The sequence below is a fragment of the Akebia trifoliata genome, chromosome 10 (assembly GCF_017979445.1).
Source record: "Akebia trifoliata isolate Shusen 1 chromosome 10, ASM1797944v1, whole genome shotgun sequence".
Classification (NCBI taxonomy): domain Eukaryota; kingdom Viridiplantae; phylum Streptophyta; class Magnoliopsida; order Ranunculales; family Lardizabalaceae; genus Akebia; species Akebia trifoliata.
The window spans coordinates 14,508,343-14,522,812 of record NC_141384.1 but is presented as its reverse complement, the minus strand read 5'-3'; the positions used below and the strand labels follow the sequence as shown (position 1 = coordinate 14,522,812).

General features: G+C 38.3%; 1 protein-coding gene across 2 annotated transcripts in view; it reads left to right on the top strand.

Moving 5' to 3' along the window:
- The window catches only part of LOC147393167 (SNARE-interacting protein KEULE-like), a 70,489-nt gene extending 57,713 nt beyond the window's left edge, over nt 1-12,776 (top strand). For both annotated transcript variants that reach the window (XM_086454983.1, XM_086454982.1), the window contains 4 exons: nt 11,460-11,659; nt 11,994-12,084; nt 12,207-12,296; nt 12,479-12,776. In XM_086454983.1, the coding sequence (XP_086311109.1) occupies nt 11,460-11,659; nt 11,994-12,084; nt 12,207-12,296; nt 12,479-12,532 (435 nt within the window). In that variant the 3' untranslated portion in view covers nt 12,533-12,776. The remainder of the gene's footprint in view (nt 1-11,459; nt 11,660-11,993; nt 12,085-12,206; nt 12,297-12,478) is intronic.
- The last annotated feature ends 1,694 nt before the right edge of the window (nt 12,777-14,470 follow it).

The window sequence follows — 14,470 nt, the reverse complement described above, 5'->3', positions numbered from 1 at the left end:
ATTCTGAGTTTTGGCTCTGTCGCAAATATTAATCAGAGTTCAATTGTGGATGCATGACTACAATCACTATTAAGGAAAGAAGTTATGAGGTCATGATTTGGTTGTTTTCACCCGTAATTTTCCCCAACTCCCAAATACTAATAACTTCATTGCTGCTGTTGAATTCAGGAAAAAAGAAAGGCAAGAAGATGTCTTGAGTGGATTTATTGTCTCTAGCATGTTTCACCCATGTTTTATTAGTCACTTAGAGATTGTTTTTACAGGGAAAGATTAGATATGTAAATGACATTATCATATCTATAGGATTTTCAGCATATAGAAGTAAAGAAGAAAGAAGCCAGAAAAGAAAATAATAGAAGAATAGTGATTACTATTCACACAACGCTTTATAGTGAACAATAACTCTTTATTATTTATATTAAATAAGAAATAAGAGGATACTATGGTGCAATCAGAAACACCATAATATAATACATCCTATGTCAGTCATGCAAAGCTTGCGAAGTAACTCCATGTGCCTTTTTTTTTTCTTTTTTTTTCTTTTTTTCTGCCAATGACTTGGTAAGAACATCTGCAATTTGGCATTCTATATGCTCTTTGGACAACACCTTTTCCCTGATGAAATGTTTGTCCACTTCGATGTGCTTGGTCCTATCAGAAGAATTTGAGAATAATTGTGTCAAATCTCTTTGTAAGAGCTTGGTAGGAATTTATATTAATTACAAATGTCAAATTACAGAAAGGTCCGTATAAATAAGAATTAAATAAAAGACTATCACTACTAAGTAATTAAGACTAAAAAGTAATTATAACAACTAACTAAATTATTTTCAATACTCCCCCTCAAGTTGGGGAGAATATATCAACTAAACCCAGCTTGACAAGGTGAGAAATAGTGATAGACGGACCAACAGACTTCGTAAGCGTATTGGCAAGCTGATCTGAAGAAGGAATGAAGACTGTCTGAAGGTCACCAGATCGAACTTTCTTCCTGAGAAAGTGAATATCAACCTCAATGTGCTTAGTTCTTTCATGAAGAATGGAGTCAGAAGCAAGCATAATAGTAGACCTGTTATCACAAAGCAGAGTAGAAGAACTAAAAACAGGAAAACCCAACTCTGTCAACAAAGACCAAAGCCAAATTATTTCACATGTACCAAGGGCCATACCACGATACTCAGCTTCAGCAGAAGAACGAGATCACACATTTTGTTTCTTACTTTTCCACGAGATAAGATTATTACCATAAAAGGTACAAAAACCAGAGGTAGATCTCCTATCTATAAGAGAGCCAGCATAATCATTATCTGTAAAACAAGACAAATGCGGTTGAACAGATAAAGAGTAGAAAAGGTCAAGACCAGGATGTAACTTCAAGTAACGAAGAATGCGATAAACTGCATCAAGATGAGATGTACGCGGAGTATGCATGAACTGGTTGACCACACTGATCGCAAATGACAAGTCCGGTTTAGTGTTAGTCAGATAAATCAGACGGCCTACAAGTCTCTGATGAGAAGAGGGGTCTGATAAAAGATCACCAAAATCAGCTTGAAGACAATGATTCTGATCCATAGGAGAGGAAGCAGGACGACAAGCAAGCATCCCAGTGTCCTGAAGAAGATCCAATGTGTATTTACGCTGAGATAGTGACATATCACGGCGAGAGCGAGCCACTTCTATCCGCAAGAAGTACTTGAGTGGACCTAAGTCTCTAACCTTAAAAACACGACTCAATAGCGTCTTGACCTTGTCAATCTACTGTGCATCATCTCCAGTCACAATGATATCATCCATAGAGACCAAAACAACGACCATCCACTCCTCGACAAATAAAGCAAATATGATTTGAGTGACATCTAGAAAATTCCATAGAAAGAATAACATCAAAAAAATGCTGAAATTAAGTTTGCGAGGACTGCTTCATGCCATATAAAGACTTCAGTAGGCGGCATACCTTCCCAGAATACTCTCCCTAAAGACGAAATCCTGGAGGAGGATCCATATAAATCACTTCAATCAAATCACCATTCAGAAAGGCATTCTTCACATCAAGTTGATGAAGTGGCCAGGAGTTACACGCAACTAGGGAGATAAGAAGGCGAACAGTGAAGAGTTTGACGACAAGAGCGAACGTGGCACCAAAATCTTTTCCTGGGGTTTGTGTAAATCCCTTAGCAACTAGTCGTGCCTTATACCGATCAACAGTACCATTTGCGAGATATTTCACTATGAAGACTCATTTACAACCAACAACCAACAGTCCACATCCCAGACGAAAGAGAAACAAGTTCTCAGGTATTATTAGTTTGCAAAGCATCCATTTCAGTAGTCATAGCTTTTGTCCACTAAGGGTCTCTTAATACCTTTGAGACAGACCAAGGAACTCGAATAGAATAAGTTGTGGCAAGGTAGGCCTGATAAGAAGAAGAAAGACCCTGATAAGAAACAAAATGGGCAATAAGATGATCAGTAACACACCCCTGCTTACCTTTGCGAAGGGCAATAGGTAAATGAGAGTTGGAAATAGATGGAATAAGAACAGGTATATGTGTGGAGGTAGAAGAGGGTATACATGAATCTAAGGAGGAGGTTGGCAATGATGTAGAGGGGTGAGGGCAACGAGTGTAGACCTAAAGTGGCGGCGAAGACAGAGGAAAAACTGGAGAAGGTAGTAAGATAGGAGAGGAGTCCTGCAAAGTAGAAGAATCCTACAAAGTAGATGTATCATGATAGTATGAAACATTTTCAAAAAAGGTAACATCAAGAGTGTGGATGACACGGTGAGAAATTGGATCATAACACCGATACCCCTTAGACATAGAGATGTAACCCAAAAAAAAATGCATCGAATGGCTTTGTTATCTAATTTCGTACGATTGGGGGTCTTGTCCTGAACAAAACACGTGCACCCAAAGACACGAGGTGTAATAGGAGGGATAATGCTATTAGGTTGAAAGACATGAAGGGGCACCTACCCCTCTAAGGTGCGACTTGGAATGCGATTAAGAAGAAAAGCCGTAGAAAGGACTGCCATATTCCAAAATGCCTTTGGAACATGCATTCCATGAAGAAGACAACAGACAATGTTCATGAGGTGACGACAGTTCTTACGTTCTACCACCCCGTTTTATTCAGGAGTATAAGAACAGGTCAACTGGTAAAACATACCATTCTCATGAAGATGGGAGCGAATACCATCAGATATATATTCCCCCCCCCCCCTTATTAGACCTAAGAGATTTAACAGTGATATTGTATCGAGTCTGAATCATTTTAAGAAAATTAACAAAAATTGGGAACACCTCAGAACGTGAACACATCAGATAAACCCTAGTGCAACGAGAGTAGTCATCTATAAATGTAACATAATAGTGATGACCATTAAAGGTAGTAACAGGGGAATGCCCCCCATACATCAGAATAAACTAAATCAAATAATGCATTAAATCAATGCATACGAGGAATGTAAGAAGTACGTGTGTTTAGAAAGTTCACACAGAGCATTGAAATTTATGTCCACTACAAGCAGTTTTTAAAGCAGGAAATAAAGAACACAAATGTTTGAAACTTGACATGTCCTAAGCAAGCATGCCATAAATCTAGAGTCTGTGATGTAAAAATGTGATTGCCAAATGATGGAAGCACGGAAGCTGGAGCAGCAATAGATTGAGATCCAAACAAGTACAGCCCATCCTTCTCATACCCTTTGCCAAAAATCCTCTTCGAAGTCAGGTCTTGAAAAATGCAGTGATTAGGAAAAAAGGTAATTGAGCAATTATGAGATTTAGTAATACTGCTAACAAACAAAAGGTTAAGACATAAGTGAATGACATTAAGCACAGAATCTAGAGAAATCCCAGAGGACAAAGGGATGATACCCTTGTTGTGGATAAGTGTAAGAGATCCATTAGTAAAACAAACCTCCCTATGGGTAGTGGAAAAAATAGAAGAAGTAAAGTGGTTAGACTCACCAATCATGTGATCAGAGGCACCAGAATTAATAACCCTTGTTAGAGGAGTAAAGCTAGACTGAGTGACATTGAATACAGAGGATGTACCTGGAGGCATAATACCTGAAGCCGTAGCCGAAGAGGTTTTAGTATGAGCTTGAATCTGATCCCATACAATAGTGGCAATTTGAGTCTGTAGATGTTGTAAGTCAATCGTGCCAAGTGAAAACGGAGGATCAGTGAAAGGAATAGATGATGACTCCACTGTAGCAGCACAAGGAGTAGTCAGTCCCAAAGATGAAGTGGAGGAAGATCGTGGTATCAAATGAGGATAGAGCTGAAAGCAGCGAGTTTTCTCATGACCAGTCTTTCCACAATGACTGAAGTAAGGCCACTACCTTTACCACGACCACAGCTACCACGGCCACAATTCCCTGGTCCAGGGGTATGGAAGTCGGAGAAAATCGAGTTGGCAGCTAAGGCCATCTAATCTGTAATTGGAGCAAAAACAATGCCAGGAAGCTGAGTCTGAGGAGGAGGAATACGGCGATGACGCTCATTACTGTCAATTGTCGCAAATATCTCAAATAAAGAAGGTAAAGGAGTGGTGTTGAGGATCTGTGTTCGAAGTGCCTCAAATTCTGGACGTAGACCCATAAGAAATTGGTAGGTTTGATGTCGAGCAATCCGCTTGACAACATAATCGGCTACCTCTGAAGACAATTCAGCCATAAACTCATAGTGAGAAAGTTCTTCCCAATGTGACTAAAGGTATCCAAAGTAATCGGCTACACTTTAAGTCCCTTGGGTAGCCTGGGCAATGTCTCGATAAAGTTCATTAATCCTCGAGTCATTCCTGGAATGTGCGTATGTCCGAGTAAGCGTTGACCATAAAGATGGAACTGTTTCATGGTACATAAACATGGTATAAATGCGCTACTCCATGGAGTTAAACAACCACCCAAGAATAGTGCAATTATCGATCTCCCATGATTCAAATTTAGAGTCAGTTAGAGGTGGTTTAGTAACAGTCCCAAAAATTCATCCAGATTTCTCTCTACTCCCTAGAAATAGACACATAGATCGAGACCATGACTGAAAGTTCCCACCATCAAGAAGAGCAGTGGTAATACGTTGAGCTGAAGAGTTAGATCCAAGGACTGTAGCGAAAGGTGGAATTCCTTATGCCGAAGACATTGATTTGGTTTGAAAGGAGATCAGAGAGCAATGTCCAAACTTTTATTGAACTCTGTCAACAGGCTGCTGCTACAATCCCAGGTCGCAAAAAAGGAATCAAGACGAAACCCAAACACAAAAACCGCTGTCGCAGGGTCCACTAGACCTGTCGCTGGACCAAAAACGAAACCAAAAACCAGAAAAACATTGTCGCAGAGTCCACCAGGCCTGTCGCAGGACCAAAACAAAACCAAGAAAATTGTCGCAAGTTCCACCAGACCTGTCGCTAGACCAAAAACGAAACAAAGAAACTAGAAAATTTGTCGCAGAGTCCACCAGGTCTGTCGTAGGATCAAAATGAAATAAAAAACACTGCCGCAAGGTCCAAAAACAACACAAGCTGTCGCAAGATAACTCAAATACTCTAGGGCTGTCTCAGATCCAAAAACGACACAAAGACTGCTGTCGCAAGATAGATTAGATGCTCTAGGGTTGTCGCAGATCCAAAAATGAACCAGTAACCGTTGTTCAGATACTCTAGGGGTGTCGCAAATCCAAAAATGAAACAGAAATTGCTGTCGTAAGTCAAAAAATGAACCAGTAACTGTTGTCGCAGGGTTAATCAGAGACTCCAGGTTGTCGCATGGTCCAATAATAGGGACTATAGCACCATGAACAACCACTATTGTGACTCAGTTGCTATCGCACACCAAAAAGAGAGCAACTACTGTTATGTAGAGATAAACCCTAGCATAGGGTAGAAGCACAATGCATTATTGCAGCATGTGATAAAACGAAAAGAAAGAAAAAAATCGAAAGACCCTCGAAGGGGAAAAGATCGAATGAGACTGACTCTAAGTTAGGGTTTAGTGAGTAAAGAGAAGAAAGTGAGCAAGGAGAAAATTCCTTGGCTTTGATACCAAGAAAAATTTGAGAATAATTGTGTCAAGTCTCTTTGTGAGAGCATGGTAGGAATTTATATTAATTACAAATGTCAAATTACAGAAAGGTTCTTATAAATAAGAATTAAATAAAATACTATCACTACTAAGTAATTAAGACTAGAAAGTAACTATAGCAACTAACTAAATTATTTCCAATACTATCATGAAGTACTGGATTGTGGGCAATGTTAATTGCTGCCTTACTATCACAATAAAGCTTCATCTCCCCCCGAACAAGTAAACTCGTCCACGAGACTTCTAAGCCACGTCATCTCACACGAACCATAGGCCACTGCCCTCTATTCTGCTTCACAAATCAATTTGGCTACAACAGATTGTTTTTTACTCCTACAAGTGATAGGATTACCACCTAGGAACATGGTTTTAAAACTCATTTTGACGTCTCGTCTCAGACAAGATATCCGATTTATTTGAGTCGTCTCAGACGAGATTTAAAAAAAAAATGCATTACACTTAGAACAAACTATGTCTTTGAGACGACCTGTCTACTCGTCTTGTTGGTGGATGATACTAAGACAACTTGGATGGGTCATCTCAGTCTCAGATGAGATTTATAACCATTCGTAGGAAGGCACAATAACCTAAGGTAAACCGTCTGTCAGTAATAGATCCTGCCCAATCTGCATCTATGAAAGCTTTCATGCGAAAAGTCCATTATTTTTTAAGATAATGCCACATCCTAGTGAGGAATTCAAATACCTCAAAATCCTCTCAACTGCCTCCAAATGACTAGTCCTTGGTTAATGCATGAACTTGCGAATGGCATTAATAGAGAAGGAAATACCTAGACATATGAGTGATAGATATATCAATCTCCTTACTAATCTTTAGAGCAAGTGTCTTCAAATGGCTCACCATCTTCTGTGTCCAATTTTCGATTGGTCTCCATAGGCCTATTAGTTGATTTTTCACCCAACTTTCTTGTGTCCTTTAAAAGATCAGTAACATACTTTCTCTAGAAGATGAAGATGCCCTTTTTTGACCTAGCAACCTCAATTCCCAAAAAGTATCTAAGGGGATCAAGATCTTTAATTTCAAACTCTCATGCAATGAACTTTTTTAACTTAAGAATTTCATCAGTATTGTAGCCTAACACAATAATATCATCCACATAAACCAAAAGGACTATAGTGTTGTGATCAGGATGCATTACAAATATGGTATGTTTACTTAAAGTTGTTGTACCCAACCTCTTCATTGCCTCACTAAATCTTTCAAACCAAGTCTTGGGAGACTGTTTTAGGCCATATAATGATTTCTTAAGTTTGCAAACCTTCCCTTCTTGTCCTAGAGCACTGAAGCCAAGATGGGGTGCTATATACTAGGTCACCATGAAGAAAAGCATACTTCTCGTCAAGTTAATAAAGTGGCCATTACAAGATTTGCTGGTATTGATAATAAACTTACCGAGTTCATCTTTGCCATTGGTGCAAATGTCTCCTAGTAGTCAACTCCATATGACTATATAAAGCCCTTGGCCACTAGGCGCACCTTGAACTATCAATTGTCCCATCCTTTTTACATTTAATGGTATATACCCACTTGCATCCAACTACTTTCTTCCTATCAGGAAATTGGACAAGATCCCAAGTGTCATTCTTTATTAATGCATTCATCTCCTCTTGCATTTCCTCCCTCCACTTTGGATGACAAAGGGCCTCTGCAACACTTGTCGGAATGGACATTGAAGAAAGAAATGAGACTAACTATTGGAAACACGGAGAAGATGAAGAATAACAAAGAATATTAGAAATAGGATGTGCAATGGTACAAGAATGCTTCTTTTACATAAGGCAATAGGAAGGTCATCTAATGGGAGTAGGATTACTTGAATATTTGGAGGTTGACTGAACAAGTTGCTTAGCTACCATAGTTGTTAGCTTAGGATGTCTTGATTAAGTCTTCAGCTCCTTACCCTCATCTCCAATCGTAGTGTCAGCCAAGGAAGGTGACCGAACTAAAGAGAAAGGAGTCGGGGAGACAGAAACATCAAATAAAGGAACCAGGAGAGGTACCTCATCACTACTACTCCCCCCTTGAAGAGGTACCAAAGTAGGACCATCGAAGAAAGATCTTGACTCGAAAAGGGTTATATCCATGGTTACAAAGCTCTTCCCAGAGATAAGATCATAGCACTTGTATCCTTTTTTACTGGATGGATAACCAATCAAATGCATAATATGCATTGATTGACTTTGTGTCCAACTTTTTCTTCAAGGGCCACAACACATGAGCAAAACACACACATCCAAAAACACAGAAGGGTAATATAAATAAAGGAGTGGAAAGAAACAACTGATGTGGAGATTGCATACCTAACACAGGTTGGCATGCAGTTGATTAAATATGTTGATATAAGTACTGTATCAGACCCCAATCTCTTGTCCACCTTCATATTCTATAAACTTCGACCAACTTCAAGTAAGTGTCGATGCCTCCACCACACCATTCTTTTGTGATGTGTACCCACAACTACTTTGATAGAGAACCCCTTGTTCTTTGAGATGGTTTGAATTTTTCTTTCTTGGTATTCCCTAGCATTATTAGAGGGGAAGACTTTAATCCTTTTTTAAAATTGAGCGTGGATCATCAGATAAAAATAACGACTGATGTAGGGAACTTCTTCCCACGACTACATAAGATATAACCATGTGTATCATGTGCGATCATCGATAGAAAATGATAAAATAGAGGAAACCAAGATAAGATAAAATGGGCGAAGGGCCCCAAACATCACTATGAATCAAATCAAAGGGTTGTAGGGTACGGGAAATACGTATAGGAAACGACACACAGGTATGTTTAGCTAACTCACATACCTCACAACAAAAAGCATCCAAACAGGCAAACATAAATAATTCAGGAAGCATAGTCTTCAAAGTAGAAAAAGTTAAATGACCTAATTGGTTATGCCAAAGCATAATCTGATCTCTACTGATACTATCGATACTAGACTGGAGAGCACTAGTCAGAGTTGTGTCCAGAAGATACAACCCATTAGCTTCACGACCACGTCTAATCTCCCTCTTTGTATCCAGATCTTGGAACACACAATTAGGAGGAAAAATGGTTATAATACAAAGAAGACTACCAGAAAGAAGATTAGAAGTAAAACTGGGAACATAAAGAATAGTTGGTAAAGAAAAATAGGAGATAAACTAACTGCGCTTTCCCATTCAACAGAGGGGAAGGAAACATCTGTAATTTTGACATGAAGACTACTAGAAGAAGCAGAATAAGAAGTAAACAATGAGTACATACATGACATATGATCCGAGGCCCCGGAATCGATACTCAAGGGTGACTCAGAAGTATAAAGAGACACAAGATGTGCAAACGCATGTATACTTGAATGGGCAAGGGAAGTGGAGGTGTAAGAGGATGCTCAACTTGTGCAAGACGGCGATGCAATAACTCAACCTCTGATGCATGATCTATACCAACAATCGTTTGAGAGGGTATAGACTGGGAAATAAAAGATGGGGAATCTGTGGTCGTAACACCTGATGTTGGCTGAGAGGCATGTGTTTGATATGAACTTCCAAACTGTGTAGAAGAGGAATTTGGCTTGCTGAATGTAGATGGTTTCCCAACCAAATACCAACAAAACTCTCTAGTGTGATGAGTCTTTCCAAAATGATCACATTTGCATTTTTCCTTCTCTTCAATTAAAGGCCCTTTTCCCCGGCGATGATTTCCACCTTTAAAAAGCTTCTATGACCCTGATGTTCTAATCATAGCAGACCTCTCTATCTGTCCAACTGAGGTGTCCATAGCGTCAATGACTTTTCTCACTCTGAATCAATGCATATATGCGGTTGAGTGGGGGAATGGTATCTTTACCAAGTATTTGAACACGCATAAACTCAAAACTCCAGGTTGAGCCTAGCTAAGAACTCAAATGCTCTAGTCTCTTCTACCTGGTTCCTATATTTCAATGCTTTGTTAGGAGCAGTAGGCATAAAATTGTGATACAAATCCAACTCTTACCATAGAGCACGAAGAGTGGAAACATATTCAATTAATGATCTGCTACTCTGCTTCGAGGTTGAGATCTCTTGATGTAGCTGATACACTCTAGCTACGTTTTTTACCTGTGAGTATGTCTGGGCATCAACATCCCAAACTTCTTTCTCTCTACGATGGTACATAAGCACCCTAGATATTTGTGGCTGCATAGAGGGAACTAACCACGACATAACTATGAGATTCTCAAAGCCCCATCTCTCATGAGAAGCATCGGTAGATGGGGGCTCCTTAGGTCCCAATAATGTAGCCCCCTTTTCCTCTACTCTACTGCATATAAACATTCTTGTGGATTGAGACCACTCCAAATAATTTCTGCCATCAAGTTTTACCATCGTGATATGAAGACTTGGATTATCTGACAGTGTAGATGTAAACATAGGGGGACTAATTGGGTGATCTTGCTTGAATCACTCTCATTGCCATTAGTCATCCTCAAAACACATTGGAATAAAAAAATATTTTTGTACCAACCACAAAACACTGTTGATTATCACAAATCAACTATCAACAACATCAATCGATCTACACAAATCAGTTTCAATAATAATGGGGCTATACGGCCTTTAAAAACTTACAAGAAACATTACAATATAGAAAGGATTATGACAAGAGCCTTTAAAGATCATAACTTTTTCAAAAAAACATCTCTGAAACTCCCAAAGACAATTTTTTATAACTTCGAAACATCAAATAATAACAACTAGGGAAGATCAGTCCCTCAAACTGAATCCCAATAATTCATGTACGTCCAATTAGTCAAAATCTGTATTTTTTTCCATAATCTACATGGATGTTTAAAACATCACAAGAACGATAAAAAAAAAGCTAAAAAAGCAACCAAAATCTGTAGAATAATCACACTCATTGTTTGGTGAATGAAGAACTCCCATCAATCCAAAACCCTAGATGTTGTAGAAAATTTCTCTCTCCATAATGATGATGCACCCAAAAATCTTAAATGTGTAGATGTCTTCAGTAGATTTGTAGATGATTCTTGGATCGATTATAAATTTTTTTGCACTAATACCATGTAGGATTTTCAGCATATAGAAGTAAAGAAGATAGAAACAAGAAGAGAGAAGAATGGAGGAATAGTGATTACTGTTCACGTGGCACTATGTATTAAATAAGAAATTAGAGGATACTATGGTGCAACGTTCACTAAATTAAACATCACTTTCTTATAATATCCAGTAAGAGGAATCATTCCATTACGACAAAAACAAAATTTGCTGCAATGGGGATTAGTTATGATCTATTGAACCATGCCATCTTTTATTTTTTTCATGTATGAAATGAATGGGTTTACTTGATCATGGCTCCTTCCATCTTTCAGGAGCTGATTGAAAAACTTAGCAAAGGTGAACTACCAAAGAATGATTATCCATGTATGAATGATCCAAGTCCGACAGTCCATGCGACCACACAGAGTGCTGCTTCTATGCGGACAAGTCAAGTTCCGGCTGCTCATTCAATGAGATCGAGACGGACTGCCACATGGGCTCGTCCTCGTAATTCCGACGATGGGTATTCAAGGTATGTAGTCTTATAACTCCTCTTTTGTTGTTCTCCAATTTCTTCTCCCCTTGATCGACAATTAAGGGTGTGTTCGATTGTTTGGGAAAGTCTGGGAAAATTTGCCAGGAAAACCTGATTTCTCTACACTAACAGCAGAATCATTTTTGTACCCACCTCGGCCACTAGGAACATGATTATTTGACATTGACTATTGATTTGGATTCTCCCATGTGAAATTGAATGCCACTAAGTGACTAGCCATGAACATCGTATGCTCAGCAGATGATTTGCTGCACAAATGATTTTCTCATGTATTTTTGTTATTGATACCCAGTTGCCTTGCCATTTGTAGTGACTCAATACTGAAGCATGCATCTAGTGATTTCAAAAGGATGGGCCAACGTATCTTTGTATTTATCATAGGTGGAGCAACTCGATCTGAGGTATGAAATGCTATCAGGATTTTCTTTACACCCATATATACTGGGTGGGTTGATGAGTTCGTTAGTCCGGTTATACTTAATTTGTCATACTGGTTATTGTATATTGCCATTTTTGTTTTCAGCTAAGAGTTTGTCACAAGCTCACAACAAAACTTAAGAGGGAAGTTGTCCTAGGTTCATCTAGCCTTGATGATCCTCCACAATTTATCACGGTAATAAACCCTAACACTACTTTCAGAAGACTTCTATAGAAATTCAACTTTCTAACATCTTTTAGCTTAAGAATTTGAAACTATGAATTTCTCCAATCTACTTTAAGAAAAAAAAGAAAGAAAGGTATAAATTAGGGTCCACCAAATGGTGTTATTGTTCATTTATGTGACTATGAATGCAGAAATTGAAGCTGCTGACTACAGAAGAACTTTCACTAGACGATCTTCAGATTTAAATAGTGGGTGTCAAGGAGATAACTAGATTCATTTTTTGCTCAAGTATTTAGGTTGGCCTAAACATTTGTAAACATAGATACAAGTTTCTTCTCATTATTCGTCCTACCAATTTTTACATTTATACAAAACAAACAAATATTTTAAGCTGAAGTAGAATAGGTTCTGCCGGGGTGGCCTCTTTCAGAGTATGTGTCATGTCAACACCTTTGCTTTTATGCTTATTATTGTAACTGATGGGCTGAAGCTGCATGTGATTCATGTTGTATATATATAGGGTAGCTTTGGGCAGACAATCTTAGGGGGGACAAACGTTGGGAGACAAAATTTATCCTATATGGCTTAAAAGTTTCAAATTTGGCTGATTTTTTGTGAGGATGATCTCTATGCATGTAGATCATCCTAACAAAAAATCAGCCCAATCTGAAACTTCTAACCCCATCAAAAGTGATTTACAAATTAACGATAAAAATCGGCGGTTCACAATTCTTCAACTTTGTAAAATACTTTTGAAATGTTTAGAAGTTTCAGATTGGGCTGATTTTTTGTGAGGATGATCTCTACACGAAGGAGATCATCCGCACAAAAAGTCAGCCCAATCCAAAACTTTTAAGCCATATAGAGGACAAATATTTGTCTCCCAAAGTTGTCCCCCTAAGATTGTCTGCCCATTGGGCTCCCCTACATATACACCTATATATATATAGGGTATTGTTGTAAAGTTGTGTTTATTGTCAATTGGCTTGCTTGGGTCTTTTAATCCAGATGACAAAAGTTATTTAGCACATCGTCTAAGTCTTATACCATCCCATAATATTGGGTTCGGCTGAACAAATCTTGTTTCTCAATCCAAATATTGTCTACGACCATGTCTTTGGTTGCTGCAAGGATGCTTATTTCAGTTATTGCTTCATCGTCCACATTCTTTTGAGGCTTACTTCCAATATTTTAGAAGAACCTTTAACTTGCATGTGCATCCTATTAGTGGGTGTTAATCCACGTTTTTATTGCATGTGATTAAACCATCTTAATTAATTTTATTTTAGCATGCTGTTTGTGGCCAGGTTTGGGTCATGCCTTACCCTGATAAACTTTCAAAAAAATAAAATTATCTTAGCTTTTCTTTCTTAAGCTTTCCATTGATACATCTCAGCATCCTCAACCCCCCTATATTCAATCAATTAATATATACTTCTTGATGAGTATTTTTTGGCTCGCAGCCCAACACTAGTTTAATATGTGGTGCAAATGACACAAGCAAATAAGAGAAAAAAATTCTCCTTGCTACAGTGGAAGAAAGGAATTTTTTTTTTATCTGATCACCTTGTAGCTTTCATAAACATGATCCAATGTCAAGGGGTTGTAAAGGATGAAATTCTATGATCTTGAAAAAGTTATTTTTCACCCTTTAATTTTAAATTTGGGTGTTAGGTAGCTGTCCTTTTCAGAATCTTAGATCAAACTCGATAGTTTTTTCTTTTTATATTCTATTTTCAAGAAATCTTGAAGGCGGTGGTGTTAGATTGCCAATGTGGGTCCAAAATTCCTTTTTAAGATTTGAAATCTTAAAATTAAAATTTGTGAGTTGAGGGCATGCGTGTGGGAGAGAAATTCTCTCTCTATTGCATGTCATTTGCGCCAATTGGCTTTTGTTCTGTGAGCAAAAAAAAAAAATCACTCACATCTTAATTCCATAAGTGTAGTTTATCATCTTATAAGATTTTCCTTCAAGGGTTCTGCTTGATTGCATGTAAAGTCAATTTCCATGGATTTTGAAATCCATGGAAAAATGGTGATGCAAAATGGGTAGGGTTGGAAAATCAGTTTTCATTGTTTTATAGCATTTAAAAGTAACTTGCGAGTAAAAAACAAATCTGAAGACGGGGAGAGAGAGAGAGAGAGAGATACGGTGGCCAGTAAGAGAGAGGGTGGGAATCGAA